Below are 16,355 nucleotides of genomic sequence, written 5' to 3'. Positions count from 1 at the left end.
CACTTTGACCTAAAACCATTTTTTTTTTAAATGGATTGACCCAGAACCAATTACAAGGAGATCTGAATTAAAGAGATCTGAACCTTCTTGTGTGGCCATCTTCCCTTTGTTCCCTGCTGCATCAAAAAGGACATAAATACCTTAAATAACTAAATTGGAAATCATTACTCATCCTGTGACGGAAACTTTTACATTGAGGAATAGAACAGCATTTCCAAACAAATGGTATTATCGTGACTAGAGCAATTGATATACTATATTGGCGGGTCCACTTACATGGCTTATTACAAGTCCAACACGTATACAAACAAGTAGCTTGTTGACAGTTTGTGCCTTACAATATGATATTCAAAATTTACATCAAATCATACGGTTCAAAATGCACCAGCAGCAACAAGACAATGGTGGCACATGTTAGCAAAACAGTACACTGTTTCTGAACAATTCTCCCTTAGCTCATGGGAAAGTGGCCATTATAATCATCTGCGGATGGTACTTGTTGCCCTTAATCACTTGTGGTTGCCTTGGTATAAGCTGCCAAGTCAGGGTTTCTCACACACAGAATCCTTAACACATCTCCCAGGAAATCAGACATGACAACTATGGCCCACCCATCCAATACTTATCAGAATGATACCCTTGGATCACCCAACACCCTTAAGTCGCTTCACAGGTGAATACAGGTATGACAGGGAATAACACCTTGGTTCACCCAACACCCTTAAGTTGATCCACTGGTGAGTGGTCAATAGAGGCACGACAAGGAATAAGCATCAATTGAACCAGTCAATGCATCATATCAAAAAAGAAAATTCACAAGTCTCGGTTGATCAATTGCACAAAATCACCAACTTTTCCCAATTTATTGAAGAAGTTACATAGTTCAGCTGGAGATATAATGTAGTTATGTTGAGAAATATCAATATAAAATTTTCAGTATTGAAAAAAAGTCCCTTGAATCAGATTCGATCAAACAGATAAAAACTGAATATGAATGTAGAAATACCATTCAAAAAAAAGATAAAAAGAAAAAAACTGAAAAAGTCTATGAATCTATTGAAACACTACTTATCATGAATTGGGCATGCAAACACCAAAGACCCAAGGTCCCCAAATAAATGACTTAAACCGGCCATAAAAACTTTCAAAATTTGACAATCTGATCGAAGGGCTAATTTATCGAAAAGGAAATGAGAATTGAATCTATAACAGTCACAAGCACAGCCATACAAGGAAAATCATCAGCTAGCATTACAAAAGGGAATATGCAATGCAATGAAGCAATATAATAAAAATGTGATAAAATTATAATGCCTTCGAATGTACTAATACCACAGACCTAAAGAATAAAACAACAAAGAGAAAAAAAATTCCAGCGTAATAGTATACTACAGTAAGGAAAGGTTCTAATATGATATGGAGAAGTGTTCAACATACGGATCTGCCTTGTTGATCCGACAAATTTCACAGTAAAATTGAGGTGGAACTTCTGGTTGGACACCTTCCATAGGTTTTTCAGGAATAATAACACAATCCAGATGTTGCCAAACTTGGCATCGCAGATCCTCGCACTGCAACCAGGAATGACATTAGTATTAAGTACTAGGAGAGTTGCAGAAGTATTTATAATGTAAAAATAAAGCTTAAATGTGAAAACTAACCAGACCACAATAGAACAGAAGTATTTATATGACATGCTAAGATACCTAATAATGCAAAAACTAACCAGCTCGAATGCCAACAGGATAGAATTTCATAACCATACAATGTATAGATTCAAACCCAACCAAAAAACATAAAAATAATTACAGAGAACAACAATATGATGAAGAGACCAAAAGTATACGGGCTTTCCTCAATGTGAAAACGAGTACCAAAGTAAAGCATCACTTGCATAGAACTTGAATCTTGTGTATCCATCAAAATCTCCTCAAAAGAAAGTGAATTACGTCATATAAAAAAAATAAGTCGACAGTTGACACTCTTCACTCCAAACAAGACACAATAACCTTAGACATTCCTACATGCATTTTAGCAATAAAAGAATTCAAAAAGAGTCCTGCACAAGTTAGCGTAGTAACAAAAACAGTAACTTTCCTAAGACAAATAGTCTCTTAAAATATAACTTCCTTTCCTGATTTTTTCCTAACTAAAAATAGTCATGATTCAATTTTCCAACCTTTAAAACTCCTTAATTCAAAATAGAAAGCATGGATGTTTAAAAATAGTCACACCTTTTTCTATTGCCCAGTTTTGTTGCTCAAATGTGGGAGATCATCCGCGTTTAAAACGCCGATGATCTTCCGAAGATCTGCCCAAACTCCCTTTGACCACCAGACATCATTATTACCTTTTTTCCTACGTGCCATCATTATGACCTTTTTTTCTTACGTGGAGGCAATGTTCCCTCCTCTAATCGCTTCCCCATCTTTCACCATTTTGGTGGAATTTTTGGAGAAGACTCTTGTCTTATTCCCTTTTCCCTCTTTCTCACTCTCTTCTACTCTCTATTTTGGTAATGACACCCCTACATCTTCTGCTAATCTTCTCGGAATTGCCGCGCAACCAAACACTACTTATCAATCTTCCACTATTCTTCACCCCATCTTCCATGCTTGTCTTCTTCCCTTTGACTTCTTCTACTAATCTCCTAGCCAAATTCAAGCAACCAAACAGAGCATATATGATTGGAGAACCTAGCAAAAGAAAATATTGTCTAAAAACTCCTCGAGTCAAACGTTAACGTCAAATGATGACTCGCCAAAGTCGATTCCTTTTTACCTTGGCCAAGTTCTCTTCCAAGTTGATAGAAACTCCTTTGACTTGCACGAATTAATAAAAAAATGACCATGTCAATCATTGACTCTCTCGAGTGAGTCCCTTCTACCTTAACAGTGTTCTCATCCAAGTCCAATTTGAAACATTGAGAGAAATAAAACAGAGACAAACCAAATCTACTAATCAAACATCTCATGCCACACTACATCAAACACCAAAATTAGCTACAGAATCTGCCCTGGAGTATCTATCCTAGCATTTTATTGTCGATGGATATGGGACTATGGGAGAAGTAACTCAGAACAAATAGACGTCGGATCTTTCATCTCTGCAAGATATCTTCTCAAATGCCCTGGGGAAGTGGTGCCATATTTGAGCTACATAAATGTGTTCAAAGAGTCACTTTCAAAGTTTCAATCCAAACAATGGAATTAACAAAATCCTCTGCCTGATATTCTCATCCATGCATTCACAAACTCAGCTCTGACGTGTGACGGTCAACACAGAGCCCGAAAAATGCCAATAAGGCCCTGCCATTTGCATCCGATGTAGTCAACAGATGCCCAAAGGTTCACTGCTATCCAACAAAAAATGAGTTCTAGCACCAACTATCCACCAAAAATAGGATAGTTGCTCCATTTACCAATACTACTTCTGATATTACTATCTATTGAACTCCTTTTTCCAGTATTTCCAAATGTGAGACCCATCAATTACCCGTTCCAAGACAAAGATTGATATCTGGTTGTTGATATTTAGCAAAGATGATATTGATGCATAATTCACCCCTATTAATGAAGAGCCCCTCTACCACATTCACTAATAGGGTCCAACGATGCAATTTAATAAAACCCAATATGACCTCCAATTTTGGGATTGCACACTTCATTCCAACTAATTCGATGAACTTTCCTAAACGAAGAATTGATTGTCCAAAAATATTTTGGGACAAGAAAGTACAGAACAAAGAAAGCTAAGGGCATGTTCGGCAACGCTTCTCATTCTCGCCTAAAAAATCGGGCGGAGACAGAGTGATGAGAAACTTTAGAAACGGTTATTTATCGCTTCACGGAATCCTAATTTCTAGTCGAAAAAGTAGCATAAATTTTGGAAACGAACCTTAGCGGGTCACGCATCCAAACAAGATTTGTGAGATTTTTTTGGCTTTTGTCATTCTCCACCCCTAAAAAAGGGGAAAATCACGTAAAAGAATAGTTGTCGAACAAGCCCTAATACATACAGAGATTAGATATCGACACCTTCAAATGAGTTATCCTACCAAGTAAACATGGTTGGAGAACATACGACTGCGGCAAATTGTTTGCAAATGATCTTCCATCTACATCAAAAATTTCGGCCCATAAAATGTCACAAGATGTATGGTTACAGCTAAGCTAACAGTGAAAAAGAAAAAGAGATCATCCGTAACACCTGTTCATCTTAGAAAGCATGCTATGGCAGGAAAACCTGCAAATGTTCAATTGTCCAACCAGCACCAAACAGCCGATGAATGAATAAATATGACCAAATCTTACAATACTCAACTCAACTCAACTAAGCCTTCGCCCCAAACTAGTTGGGGTCAGCTAATGAATCCTTTAGAAAAATGTCATGAAGAACATTTCATAGAAGAGTCGCAAAGTTTACGGCCGGCTGCCAATCTTACACCAACCAAATCTTATAATACAGTGATATAAATCTTTTAGGAATATTACAACCAGCACCAAACAGCCGATAAATGAATAAATGTGACCAAATCTTACAATAGAGTGATATAAATCTTTTAGGACCAAGATAAAATACATGGTATTACCTGAATCATTGACTCCGTCGGTAATGAACTTCCACAGGGGCAGCGGATCTTCATATCCAATTGAAAATCATCTATTTCCTCTTTGGGCTTCACATTAGACAAATTTGAACCATTCTGACCCTTTGATGCCAAATCGGTTGCCCCATGAACTTGCATTTTTCTACTAGCAACATTGCAAAGTACAACAAGCCATTAAAATCAAAGTAAGATATAGATTAGCTGGCAAATGAATGGTAAATAAATGATTGTACTTCCAAAATTTCTTTCAATGAGTTTTTAATTTTTAATTTTTTTAAAATAGTAAATGGTACTTCCAATGTCATTTATAAAACAACATGGGACAAAAAAATCGAAAGTAAATAAACAATCATGAGTCAAAAACTCAAAAGATGAACAAAGTAGGCCCATTAATATAGAAATTCCATAACGAATAATCACTACTAAAATCAAATTTTGAAAATCCAAGGTGGTTATATACTTATATGGCTCATAGTTTATATTACACTATAGGTCAAAGTAAATTGTTTTTTTTTTTGGTTGGTAAGCTGGATTGAACCTTTGACCTCTTGGTTAGGAACAAAAGAAATTGTTATTTTTTATTAGTTTAATTATATGGCTTATATTTTATATCACACTAGTTCAAAGTAATGTTAGTTTTTATTTGTTTGTTGCTCCATTGAATATAAGGGCAAGTTTAACTCAACTCAACTCAACTAAGCCTTTGTCACAAAGTAGTTGGGGTCGGCTAATGAATCCTTTAGAAAATTTTCATGAAGAAGGTGAAAGGATCTACCAGGCTCAAAATTGACTAAGTCTACTCCTGACACTACTTGGGTTCGTCTACATGGATCATTTTCTTCCATTCTATCCTATCCAAGGTCATGTTCTATGTTATGTTCCTAGCCCTCAAGTCTTTCCTCACTATTTCAACCCAAGTTGTTTTCGGTCTGCCCCTACTTCTTTTTACTCCGTCAACTTGGCACGAGTCACTTCTTCTCACTGTAGCATCCAAAGGCCTACGTTGGATATGCCCAAACCATCTTAAGCGGTGCTCTCTCATCTTCTCCTCAATTGGTGCCACCCTCACCTTTTTACGGATGTCTTCATTTTTAATTCGATCTAACCTTGTGTGGCCGCACATCCATCTAATCATTCGCATCTCCACTACACTCATCTTATGCACATGTTGCTTCTTGGTGGCCCAACATTCTGAGCATGTGTTTTTCACAGCCTGTCCCAAGCCAGGATAAAGAAAAAGGGTAGGCGTCAGGTTGGCAGCCGGATGTAAACTTTGCCACTTTTCTATGAAATGAATCCTATAGAAATATAAGGGCAAGTTTAAGGTTTATAATTTGTAAGGCTTTTTTTATCAATTCAATGGAGGCATTTTAGGAAAAGTTATAAAACCTATTTCAATTGTCGAATTCTGCAAGATTTACATCCAGTTAGATGACCCAGAGCTTTATAATTGGTCAGCACTCAATTATGAGGTTCTCATCTACATTCGGGCGAGTAGTAAGAAGATAATGATTGTACTGGAGTTGTGAAGTTTCGCAACAAGAATGAAGATATATTAAAGTCATAAAATATCATCCTACCACAACTGTTGCCTAGTTTTCTCCAAATAACCAAAAAAACAAAATCTAATTGAATATATGCAGAAGACTTAACCAATGACAGTGCATTCTATCCTAGATAAAAAAAAATTCATAGTTTCACATCCCTATCCGCTTTGAGCCTTTGACGATAGTTGAAGGATATGAATATAGAACTGACAATCACCTGTATGTATCATCAATTATTTTTGCCACTTCTTCCTTGCCCATAGCATTTTTTTTCACCCAACCTTGCAACTTTGAACCTGCAGAGAAAGAAAAATGCATATGATGCAGATGTGCTATTAGAATATAAGACAGAAGGAAAATGCATATGAGACCGATGTACTATTAGCATGGAAGTCAGACGGCTACTAAATGCATGCTAATAAGTTATAAGAAGTAAATGAAGCCAAGGTTTACTGCACAAAAACAATTTACAGATCTCTGGTTAGCCAACAAGGAATTATTGTCGCTGAAGTAGAAGCTAAAATAATCACTGAAATCTCTTTTCTACAAATTCAATATGATAAGATAAAAGGATAAATATATTATAAAAACAGAAATATATTGATCGAAGCAAAAGTATGCACGACCATAAAGATAGAGAAAAACAAGTTACCAAAGATATCAATCCAAAAGTAAAGAAACCATAATTGATTTAAAAGACTGAAAAAATAAGGAAAGGAACAAATAACATGCACACGCCGAAATTAATAGGTAAATCAATATTTTGCAGAAATCTATAATATAAATAGATCTAATAATTAGTTGATGAAATCATATCACAGTATTACTCATTCCAACCAAGATGAAAGTGAGTCAGATTACCTTGTTCATCAGAAAGTACAGATAAAATCCTGTCCACTTGGTCCTGTTCAGCATACAAGAAATGAAACTATGTTGAAGATTATGTACAACAGAAGGCAAAAACAATAACAGTCCATTTCAGACTTAGACTTTCAATGTATCATGAGTACTGGAAAGAAACAAAGACCATATATACTAATCCAAAAAATGTACGACCCAAGGAGAAGAACAATGAAATGAAGACAGGAGCAAATAATTCATAAAGTCAACAACAAAAAAAAGGAAAGAAATGCAATGACCTCTAGAACATGGTGAAGCATATCCAGAAAAAAGGAAGAAAACATGATATGGCAAAAACCAAAGACGTTACTAAAAACAAGACACGTCGTAAACAGAGATGAGCACCTGTCAACATTAAGCCTAATGAAAATTGAGTGAAGAGATAGATAATGGATAAGAAAAGATAGAACATAAGCCATTCAAAAAAAAGAAGATAGAACATAATCTACTCGGAACAAGGAGGATAAGGAGTAGAAAATGACTTAAAATACGACACAAAATTATAAAAGTATATTCCAGCATAAAATAATATTGATGTAATGGAGGAGATTCCACTAATATTGTTTGATTACAATCAACCCTAATAGTGCTTATATAGAGCAATTAAGGAATAAACAAGGAAAGGGATAAAAATAAGATTTGAGGTATCCTAATCTAACCTAACTACCTAAACTTCTGATTTAATGCGCATTGTCAAAGGTAATAATGAGGGTCCGCTGATTATGGTGACTATGCCAGTTGCTGAAGAGAATGCCGCTCGAAGGACGAGTAGCAAAGGGCCTCAATGGGCTGGATGGGACTTGAGCCTCGATGGGCGAGTCTTCATGGCCTGGTTTTGGATACCAATCCTCATAAGAATAGGTCATTAAGGACCAATGCATCAATGGCCAAAAGTGGGCTTCAATGGTCAAGTTGTCATGGGTCAGTGTTAGGTACGGATCCTCATGAAAGTGAGAATTACTCTCTCAGGCACTCACTTCAAAAGAAATGGAACACCTCAACCAGAAAAAGTTCATATTTTAGACAGACACCTCAACTGAATGTTATTAGGTGGCTTAATTGATTGATTGTTCCCCTTTGGAGATTTGCGCATTTCTTTGACGAGATCCAACATCAGGTGGATGGGTCATCAATCATTTTCAAACATGTCATAAGGTCCGCAAATACTGCGACGGACAGTCTTGCTAGAGATGGCATGTGGAACCAGAGTCTGGAGTCGTTTGATTTCCTCCCTCCCTGATATTGTTACTGCTTTCTTTGTAATTCTTGGTTTCATTTGCATTTTTTATTGTAGCCTTGGGTTGACAATCTCGGTCCTCCCTTTTCCCTCTGAATGAATTGCAACCAATCAAGGGGTGCCTCTATCCATTCCATGGCTGAGTGTTGTCCTAAGGACGAATTTGTGGTTACCTCTTCCTTCACTAGAGACTTACTCAAAAATGGTATTCTCCTCAACATAGTTTTAAATTTCGGCCGAAATATTTCGGTTTCGGTTTGGCAAAATTACATTGAATCGGATTTTTACATGATTTCTCTGGGAAATTTCGCCGAAATTCGAAATTTTGGCCGAAATTTTAATCGAAATTTCGTTTTTCACCCTTATTTACAAAATTTCTACCGAAATATAAAAGATTTCCACCGAAATTTTGTACTTTTTGGTGGAAATTTTAAGGAAACCGAAATTTTTGTCAAATTTTTACATGATTTCGGCCTTAATAAGATACATGTGTCATATATATATATATATATATATATATATATATATGCACGACCATGTTTTGATATTGGGGCGAACTCACCTTGTTTTACATTGTTTGACCAGCTGTCAAACACTAATACAATTTCCAAGAAACTGTCAGCAGCCAATTAGATGTAAAACAAGGTAAGTTCACTCCATTATTAAAACATGGTGATGCAGATAATATATATATATGATTGATATATATATATATGGGGGTTTGTTAAGGACCATCGCAGAAGGCATTTCATGACCCATTGCTGCAAGAGAGAGAAGCCGCCTCTGACGAATTAAATTAATGAGAGAAAATCTGAGCCTGTGTGGCTGCTCTCTCTCTCTCTCTCTCTCTCTCTCTCTCTCTCTCTCTCTCTCTCTCTCTCTCTCTCACACACACACACACACACACACAGGATCAGGGAAAGGTTTACGAATCAATCAACGAAACATAAAGAAGGTAAGCTCAAGGTCGATGTGGTGTAGACGAACCCCAGGAGCAAACCATTGTTGCTCGTTCCTTGGATGGAACGGGCAGAGTTCCATTTGGTGCGTAGGTTTAGGGCGAACGAAAAAGACGTGTGGCTGAGGGCAAGTGAGGCAGCTTGCTACTCGGTGCGGTCCGTTGCAAAAAAAAAGAAAAGAAGAAGAAGAATTCCAATTGGGGGGCTTTGTTAGACGTATCAGAGCCCTTGGCACGCCAATCCTTCCCATGCGGCTTCTTATCAGTCGAAATGCTGGGCCCCCTCTAAAAGACAACTGAAAGAGAAAGCATAAAACCGGACTAAAAGACAAAAGACAACTCCTATCAATGAAATCGAGGAAACAGGATCTTAACAAATCTAATCTTCAAACACCACTTTAAAACTAGTCAAATTGAGGTTTCGACACCTTTGACTCGAACAACATGTTGTGTGACTTAAGGATGAGGAAATTCATGTCTCTCTTAATAACTTTTTGTCAAAGGTAGTGTTCTCCTGTCTTAATGTTTCATACTCCATTCTTATCAATTCCTTATAGCGAAACAAGAGAAAACAACAAAACCATTCCAATGGCCAAGAAACCATCTCAGAATAACAACCGTTTTACCCCTACTAATCAAAGGCTTACCCCATCTACAAAGGAGAATCACTTCGCTCCACTTCCATAATGCACTTTCAGAATGAACAAGGGACACTTTATTCATTTTTGAAAAAAGATATGATTGTCAAGGCTTGGCTTGAAAGCGCGACTTAAAGACACAACTAGTTGTCCCACTATTAGTAAGGCAAACGGTTGGCTAGCATGGCTTACAGGCATCACCTGAACGGTACGGCTTTCAGGAAGGCCGGCTTGCTTGCCCCACTATTAGTAAGGCAAAATGCTGGCTGGCACGGCGAGACTGAAGGAGGGCAACCCCCCCCATAGATCCCCCTACGAGGGGGACTCACTGCTTAAGGGGTGTTCTCCATTGATCGCTTTAGTCAATCATATCTCGTCTTTTGTATTGGCGAATCACGAATACCAGAAAAAGATGAAAACGTTCGACCCCTACTAATCAAAGGCTTCTGTAAAGGAAAGCACTTCGTTTCACTTCCTTGAACTATCCACAGGAAAAGTATCAAGGTTCCGTTAGTGGTGTTATTGTTTTTCATAGTTTCACGATTAATGGATTCAGCTTTGGTGCAAACGGGTTGGCACCTTGATACGAATAAGTTGTTCTTTAGTTGATGCAGTGGAAGGTAGCGCTCGCTTCAAGCGTACTTCCAAAGTGTTCCGTGGAATAGGAACTGCAGATCCATTAATAGACAAAGAGCGTGGTTAATCTGGTTGCGGCCAGTACCCACAAAACCGAGAAGTGTCCGTGGTTTACGTAGCGAACACGTCTCCGAGTTTCAAGATGTGTGTTCTTTTTCAAAAGAGTCCCCTTCAATTCATTGCAGAAAAATTCATCTTCCTTAGCTGACGAAGCTTCATCTGTGACTCTTCTGGATGCGGTTGAGGATACTCCAGCTTAAATATACAGCCACTCTCAACCCAAAGTTCTTTCTCATTCTGATGTGCTTGCCCACAACTAGCTTCAGACCCCTCCGAAGCCAGGACAACATGTCGATCTCGTCGTCGAATACGTCAACACATGACATGAAAGTGAGTGAAGTGAGGTCACTGGGGCGTCCCTCCCGTCCCGGCCATCAAACAAATCCCTAAACTGGTGTCGTACCAATTGCCGGGCCACAAACCCTTTCTTTTAGTCGGGCAAGGACTCTCGGTAAGCAGTTTTTTGGTTTTTTTTTTTTTTTTTTTTTGGGTTTTTGGTTATTTCTGGTAACTTGGTAGATCTACTGAACATTTTCCATAAGGGAGTTTCAAAGGGCTGCGAAACTGGTAACCTTAGCCCAGAAGTCCATCTAAGGTCTCCTCAAGGTTAGGGGACCTCAGCTGCCAACGGTGCAATCTGTGGTGCCTCCAAGGCATCCAGCCGATCCTCACCCCTCCAAGGGAGAGAGAGAGAGAGAAAACGGTTCCTAAACATATGTGTAGAGAGTTCTCTACACACTAGCTTAAAATACAGTGGGGGCCAACATTGTTTGGGTGATCCAAGCCATCCATTTTAAAGGCCCTCACATAGATAGGGTGTCTACAAAAAATCAGATCCATAGGATCATCCCAACCCTACGATTTGTGGAGGTAAAATGGATGTCTTTAAACCTTTACAAATTAGTCCATTTTTTGCCTCCACAGTTCGAATGGTTAGGATGATCCTATGGATCTGATTTTTTGTGGACACCCTATCTATGTGAAGGCCTTAAAAATGAATGGTTTGGATCACCCAAATAATGTGGCCCCCACTGTATTTTAAGCTAGTGTGTAGATAAGTTATCTACACATATGTGTAGGAACCGTTTTCTCATATATATATATATATATATATATGAGGAAACTGTTGGTGAGCTAGCTTGCCCAATCACATGGGGGCCCACTTTGTTAGGATGATCCAAACCATTCATTTGAAAGTCCCTTACATAGATGGGGGGTGTACCAAAAATCAGCTCCATAGGATCATCCTAACCCCTCCATTTGTGGAGGACAAAAATGGACAGACACAAATCTGCCCCATTTTTGTCCTCCACAAATGGAGGGGTTAGGATGATCCTATGGAGCTGATTTTTGGTACACCCCCTATCTATGATAAGGCCTTGCAAATGAATGGTTTGGATCACTCCCCAAAATGTGGGACCCATGTGATTGGGCAAGCTAGCTCATCATAAGTTTGGTGAGCTTAAGCTCACCAACAGTTTCCTCTATATATATATATATATATATATATATGAGAAAAGGGCTGCTGCGCTCGAGCATAGAAACAGGGGGGTGGGGCCATTGGGGGGTGAGCCAAAAATGGACAGATACTGTTTGTCCACAAATCTGTCCATTTTTGGCCCCACAAATGGACACCCTAAGGTGATCCAATGGAGCTGATTTTTGGTGGACACCCTACCCATTAAAGGGCCCATCAAATGAATGCTTTGGATCCCACCCAAAATGTGGCCCCACCCTATTTCTGTGCTCTAGCGCAGCAACTCTATCCTATATATATATGAGGAAAAGGATTGTACGCTCGACCGTACCTAGAGTTAGGTACGGTAGAGTGCCAAATCACATGGGTCCCCCATTTTTGGTGAGCATCTAAACTATTCATTTGCAAGGCCTCATCATAGATAGGGTCCATACCAAAAATTAGCTCCATAGGATCATCCTAACCCATCCATTTGTGGAGGCCAAAATGGACAGACAGTGTGTGTCCACAAATCTGCCCATTTTGGCCTCCAGTTTTAGAGGGGTTAGGATGATTCAATGGTGCTGATTTTTGGTATGCACCCTATCTATGATGGGGCCTTGCAAATGAATGGTTTAGATGCCCACCAAAAATGGGGGACCCATGTGATTTGGCACTCTACCGTACCTAACTTTAGGTACGGTCGAGCGTACAATCTTATTCCTCTCTCTCTCTCTCTCTCTCTCTCTCTCTCTCTCTCTCTATATATATATATATATATATATATATATATATATATATATATATATATATATAAGAGAGAGAGAGAGAGAGAGATTAGCATGTGTAATTGTTTCCTATAGCACCAATTATAAGTTTCCAGCCACACTAGCACAAATTGCTTACAAAGCAAACATGTGCCCACATGCATGCAGGCGCATGTGCATACATGTACATGCAAGAATATCATCACGCCCAAAGAAAGGAGGAGAGGAGACCCATGTACACATATTGCAACATCCAAAAATGATGTGTATATGTAGTACCCAAGGTAGATAAAATGAATTTTAGGAAGGCCTAAAGAGACAAACCAGCAAGCTGAGGACCCAAATCAATGACATATCCCGCTTGCTACATGGGAAAATTGCAAGAATATAATCACGCCCAAAGAAAGGAGGAGAGGAGACCCATGTACACATATTGCAACATCCAAAAATGATGTGTATATGTAGTACCCAAGGTAGATAAAATGAATTTTAGGAAGGCCTAAAGAGACAAACCAGCAAGCTGAGGACCCAAATCAATGACATATCCCGCTTGCTACATGGGAAAATAAACCATAACAAGTCGATCTGTGATTATAGATTTACTCTAAACAGTTCACACAAGTGAATCAATAGCATCCACAAAGCATAGGGTTAAAGAGAAGATAAACCATAACAAATTTTTTAACATGTAATCATTGATTTACTCTGAATAATACATGCAGGTGAATCAATCAGCAAGGGTACAAAAGCATAGGATTCAAGAGGCATGAGATTCATAACACATCTTCCAAAATAAAGGGCATAGATCTCTAAATCGCATGTGGCAAACCTGTTTTCTCCCTTGCTTTGGAAGACCTAGCTGGGTTAGGACATCCTTAAGCTCTTTTATTCTGAAGTATGCTAATTTGTCCTGAAATAGAAATGCGCAAATGGTTATTAAATATGAAAAATCAAATATATATATATATATATATATATATATATATATATATAGAGAGAGAGAGAGAGAGAGAGAGAGAGAGAGTTAGCATATTAAAGTCACAATCATGTGCAACCCAACACGGCAACACCCATCCTTAGGAATAATAGCACATGAAAACTATTCCAAGACAATATTTAATGCAGGGAGATAGAATTCAGGAAAAAATTGCAGTCACTCGCTGCACAGTCGATCAAAACAGTCCACTCATTTATTTTCCTTTAATGTTTCAATTAAAGGGGTTTAAGAAAAGGATTCTCATGTCGTAGTCCAGATCATCAATTCCTTTCAACAGTGAATAATTATCTTCATTTACACCAGTGTTTCAAAACACAGATGTGGGTCAAAACACGGCCAAAGTGAGAGAAAAATAAAACCAAAAAACCACCATATTTTTCAGTCCCCACAAGAACATAAATAAAAACATTCACAGCCTGAAAGAAGCATGCCTCCTAGACCTCTCTAGTCTCTACTCAATATGCCTGACAATGCTTGTATCACTTTCATGAATCGATTGTGAATTGAGTGTGTCAATCGCAACACAATTGCAAGTTCGATTCTTCGCAATCATGGTAACCGGAAGCAATTTGGCAGAGATTGGAAATTTCTTTGGTACCATATTGGGAGGGAAAATAAAGCAAAAACGACAACATTTTTCAGTCCCCATAAGAACATTCATAAAACCATGAGGGAGAAAAAATAGAGCGGAATAGGATTTTGTGTTGAAATTTAAAACAGATAGAAATCCAAAAACTGATACTTCTATGTGCTCCAAGGACTTGTTGACATAGCATTGATACAAACCCACACAAACACATTACAGCCTTTTCTTTCACAAACACTCAAACAAATGAGAATAAGTTTCCTATCCGTAATTCCATACTTTCTATTTCCTCTATCACCAACACATCACCCATATCATCAGAAGATCTTGGCTTGTGTTCCAACCTTGGTTCGATCATTGTACACAAATCGAAAACCTAAAGCGTGAAGGGTGCAAGGCACCACAGACTTGCTGATAGAGTCCATGAGATTGCACCCCCAGAGTCTCCTTTGACTATGAGATTTCTGGACAGCTAGTTCTTAAAATTTCAGATTCAAGTTAAGAGGGATTGCATTTCTGGTTCATTTGAGTCGGTCGCACCAATTGGACAAGAGTAGGCGGTGATGGACTGCTCTGTGATGATCTCTAAAGATGCCGCCAACAATGGCTAGCCTATGGTTACCTTTGAACTCCCATCAAAGTTTAGTTTGATGAAATCCAAGAGTGGGTGGTGGTTGTCAACGAAGTGATAGTCCATGCTGATGCATTTTCTCCCCAAGGGTTACTTTTTAATTTCGCATGACTTCATCAATAGGTAGGTACCTCAATGCGCTCTTACCTTTTTCCCATCGTATTAAATCAATAAATCTATTTTACAGCCATTATAATTTTTCCAAGCGAGTTACTCTTTTCCTTGAAAAATTGAGCACTTCTCTCTATCCGCAGGAGCCAAATCACCGCATAAGGTATAAGTCCCCATAGTGTCCTTCCAACATTTCCAAATGGTCCTAATCCACACTCCAAATATTACGGATTCAATGGATTGTGAGAAGGACCATGCGATCCAAAATGAGGTAAGGATCACCCTCCATAGGTTACGCGCAAAAGAGAAATGGATCATAGCATCCTTCCATCATCTCCAAAGTCCAAACAAGCCCGCTCCCAACACAAATATTAGAGATTCAATGGTGTGGGAAGGGCCAAGCCATCTCGAACAGATTTAGAATCGCCCCCCATAATTTATGTTGAAAAAGGCAATGGATTATAAGGTGATCTAGCGATTCATAAGCTTTCTAGTGATTTATAAGCTTTTTCCCCTAGAATACACCTACCTACAAGACAAAAGTTCCATCTAAGTCTCTCACAAGTTCCGATTTTTCTTGTTGCTGACGGCCATATGAAGCTACCACCGTAAGGGGTGTGATGAGCGTCATAAGTTTATCCAAGAAGATGAGGAGCTGTCATTCTCAATCGAGCATTGAAAGAATGATCTTACAGGTAAAGTTCCTTGAGGACCTGGGATCCAAACCCCCTATCAGACTCATGAGGAGAATGTAAATCCAATCTCTCTCTCTCTCTCTCTCTCTCTCTCTCTCTCTCTCTCTCTCTCTCTCTCTCTCTCTCTCATCGTAATTTTGGATTCTCACCCCTCTACTGCTTAGTAGACAATATAGGTCCGAGAAGGCATGAAAAAGTGGACTCACCACTTAATTCCTACCTGCCTCCCTACCCTAAACCTAACTTTTGACTCATCTAGTGTACAAAACTTACAAGTGGACCGTCATGCTCCCGAACCTTTTCCTACTGGGGGAGAGGGGGTTCCCTACACTCCCATTCCCCACCCCCCACCCTTTTCCCATACTTTCCCCAATAATGTTGTGCCATAAAGAGTCTTTCTCTTCTCTGAGTCTCCAACCATTTTACTAAGAGAGCTTTGTTCCCAGACTTGAGGTTGTCTTTGCCAAGCCCAACTTTTCTTTTCGGGTTGCAGACTCTTTTCCACTGCATAAGGTGACATATCTTTT

At 38.7% G+C, this 16,355-nt stretch overlaps 1 protein-coding gene across 2 annotated transcripts in view; it reads right to left on the bottom strand.

The window, feature by feature from the left end:
- The window catches only part of LOC143874486 (E3 SUMO-protein ligase SIZ1-like), a 52,355-nt gene that overhangs the window by 33,528 nt on the left and 2,472 nt on the right, over positions 1 to 16,355 (bottom strand). The window contains exons 2-6 of one of the 2 annotated variants that reach the window (XM_077376894.1): positions 13,638 to 13,718; positions 7,018 to 7,060; positions 6,374 to 6,452; positions 4,592 to 4,754; positions 1,438 to 1,571 (exon numbers count right to left, since the gene is read on the bottom strand). In XM_077376894.1, the coding sequence (XP_077233009.1) occupies positions 1,438 to 1,571; positions 4,592 to 4,754; positions 6,374 to 6,452; positions 7,018 to 7,060; positions 13,638 to 13,718 (500 nt within the window). The remainder of the gene's footprint in view (positions 1 to 1,437; positions 1,572 to 4,591; positions 4,755 to 6,373; positions 6,453 to 7,017; positions 7,061 to 13,637; positions 13,719 to 16,355) is intronic. The other variant, XM_077376895.1, reaches the window with a different exon arrangement.

Source organism: Tasmannia lanceolata, unplaced genomic scaffold (genome assembly GCF_043159265.1).
Source record: "Tasmannia lanceolata isolate RefF3 unplaced genomic scaffold, GAP_Taslan_0.1 ptg000002l, whole genome shotgun sequence".
In the NCBI taxonomy this organism is placed as follows: Eukaryota; Viridiplantae; Streptophyta; class Magnoliopsida; order Canellales; family Winteraceae; genus Tasmannia; species Tasmannia lanceolata.
Note: the sequence above shows the minus strand (reverse complement) of the source record. Positions and strands in the feature narration are given on the sequence as shown.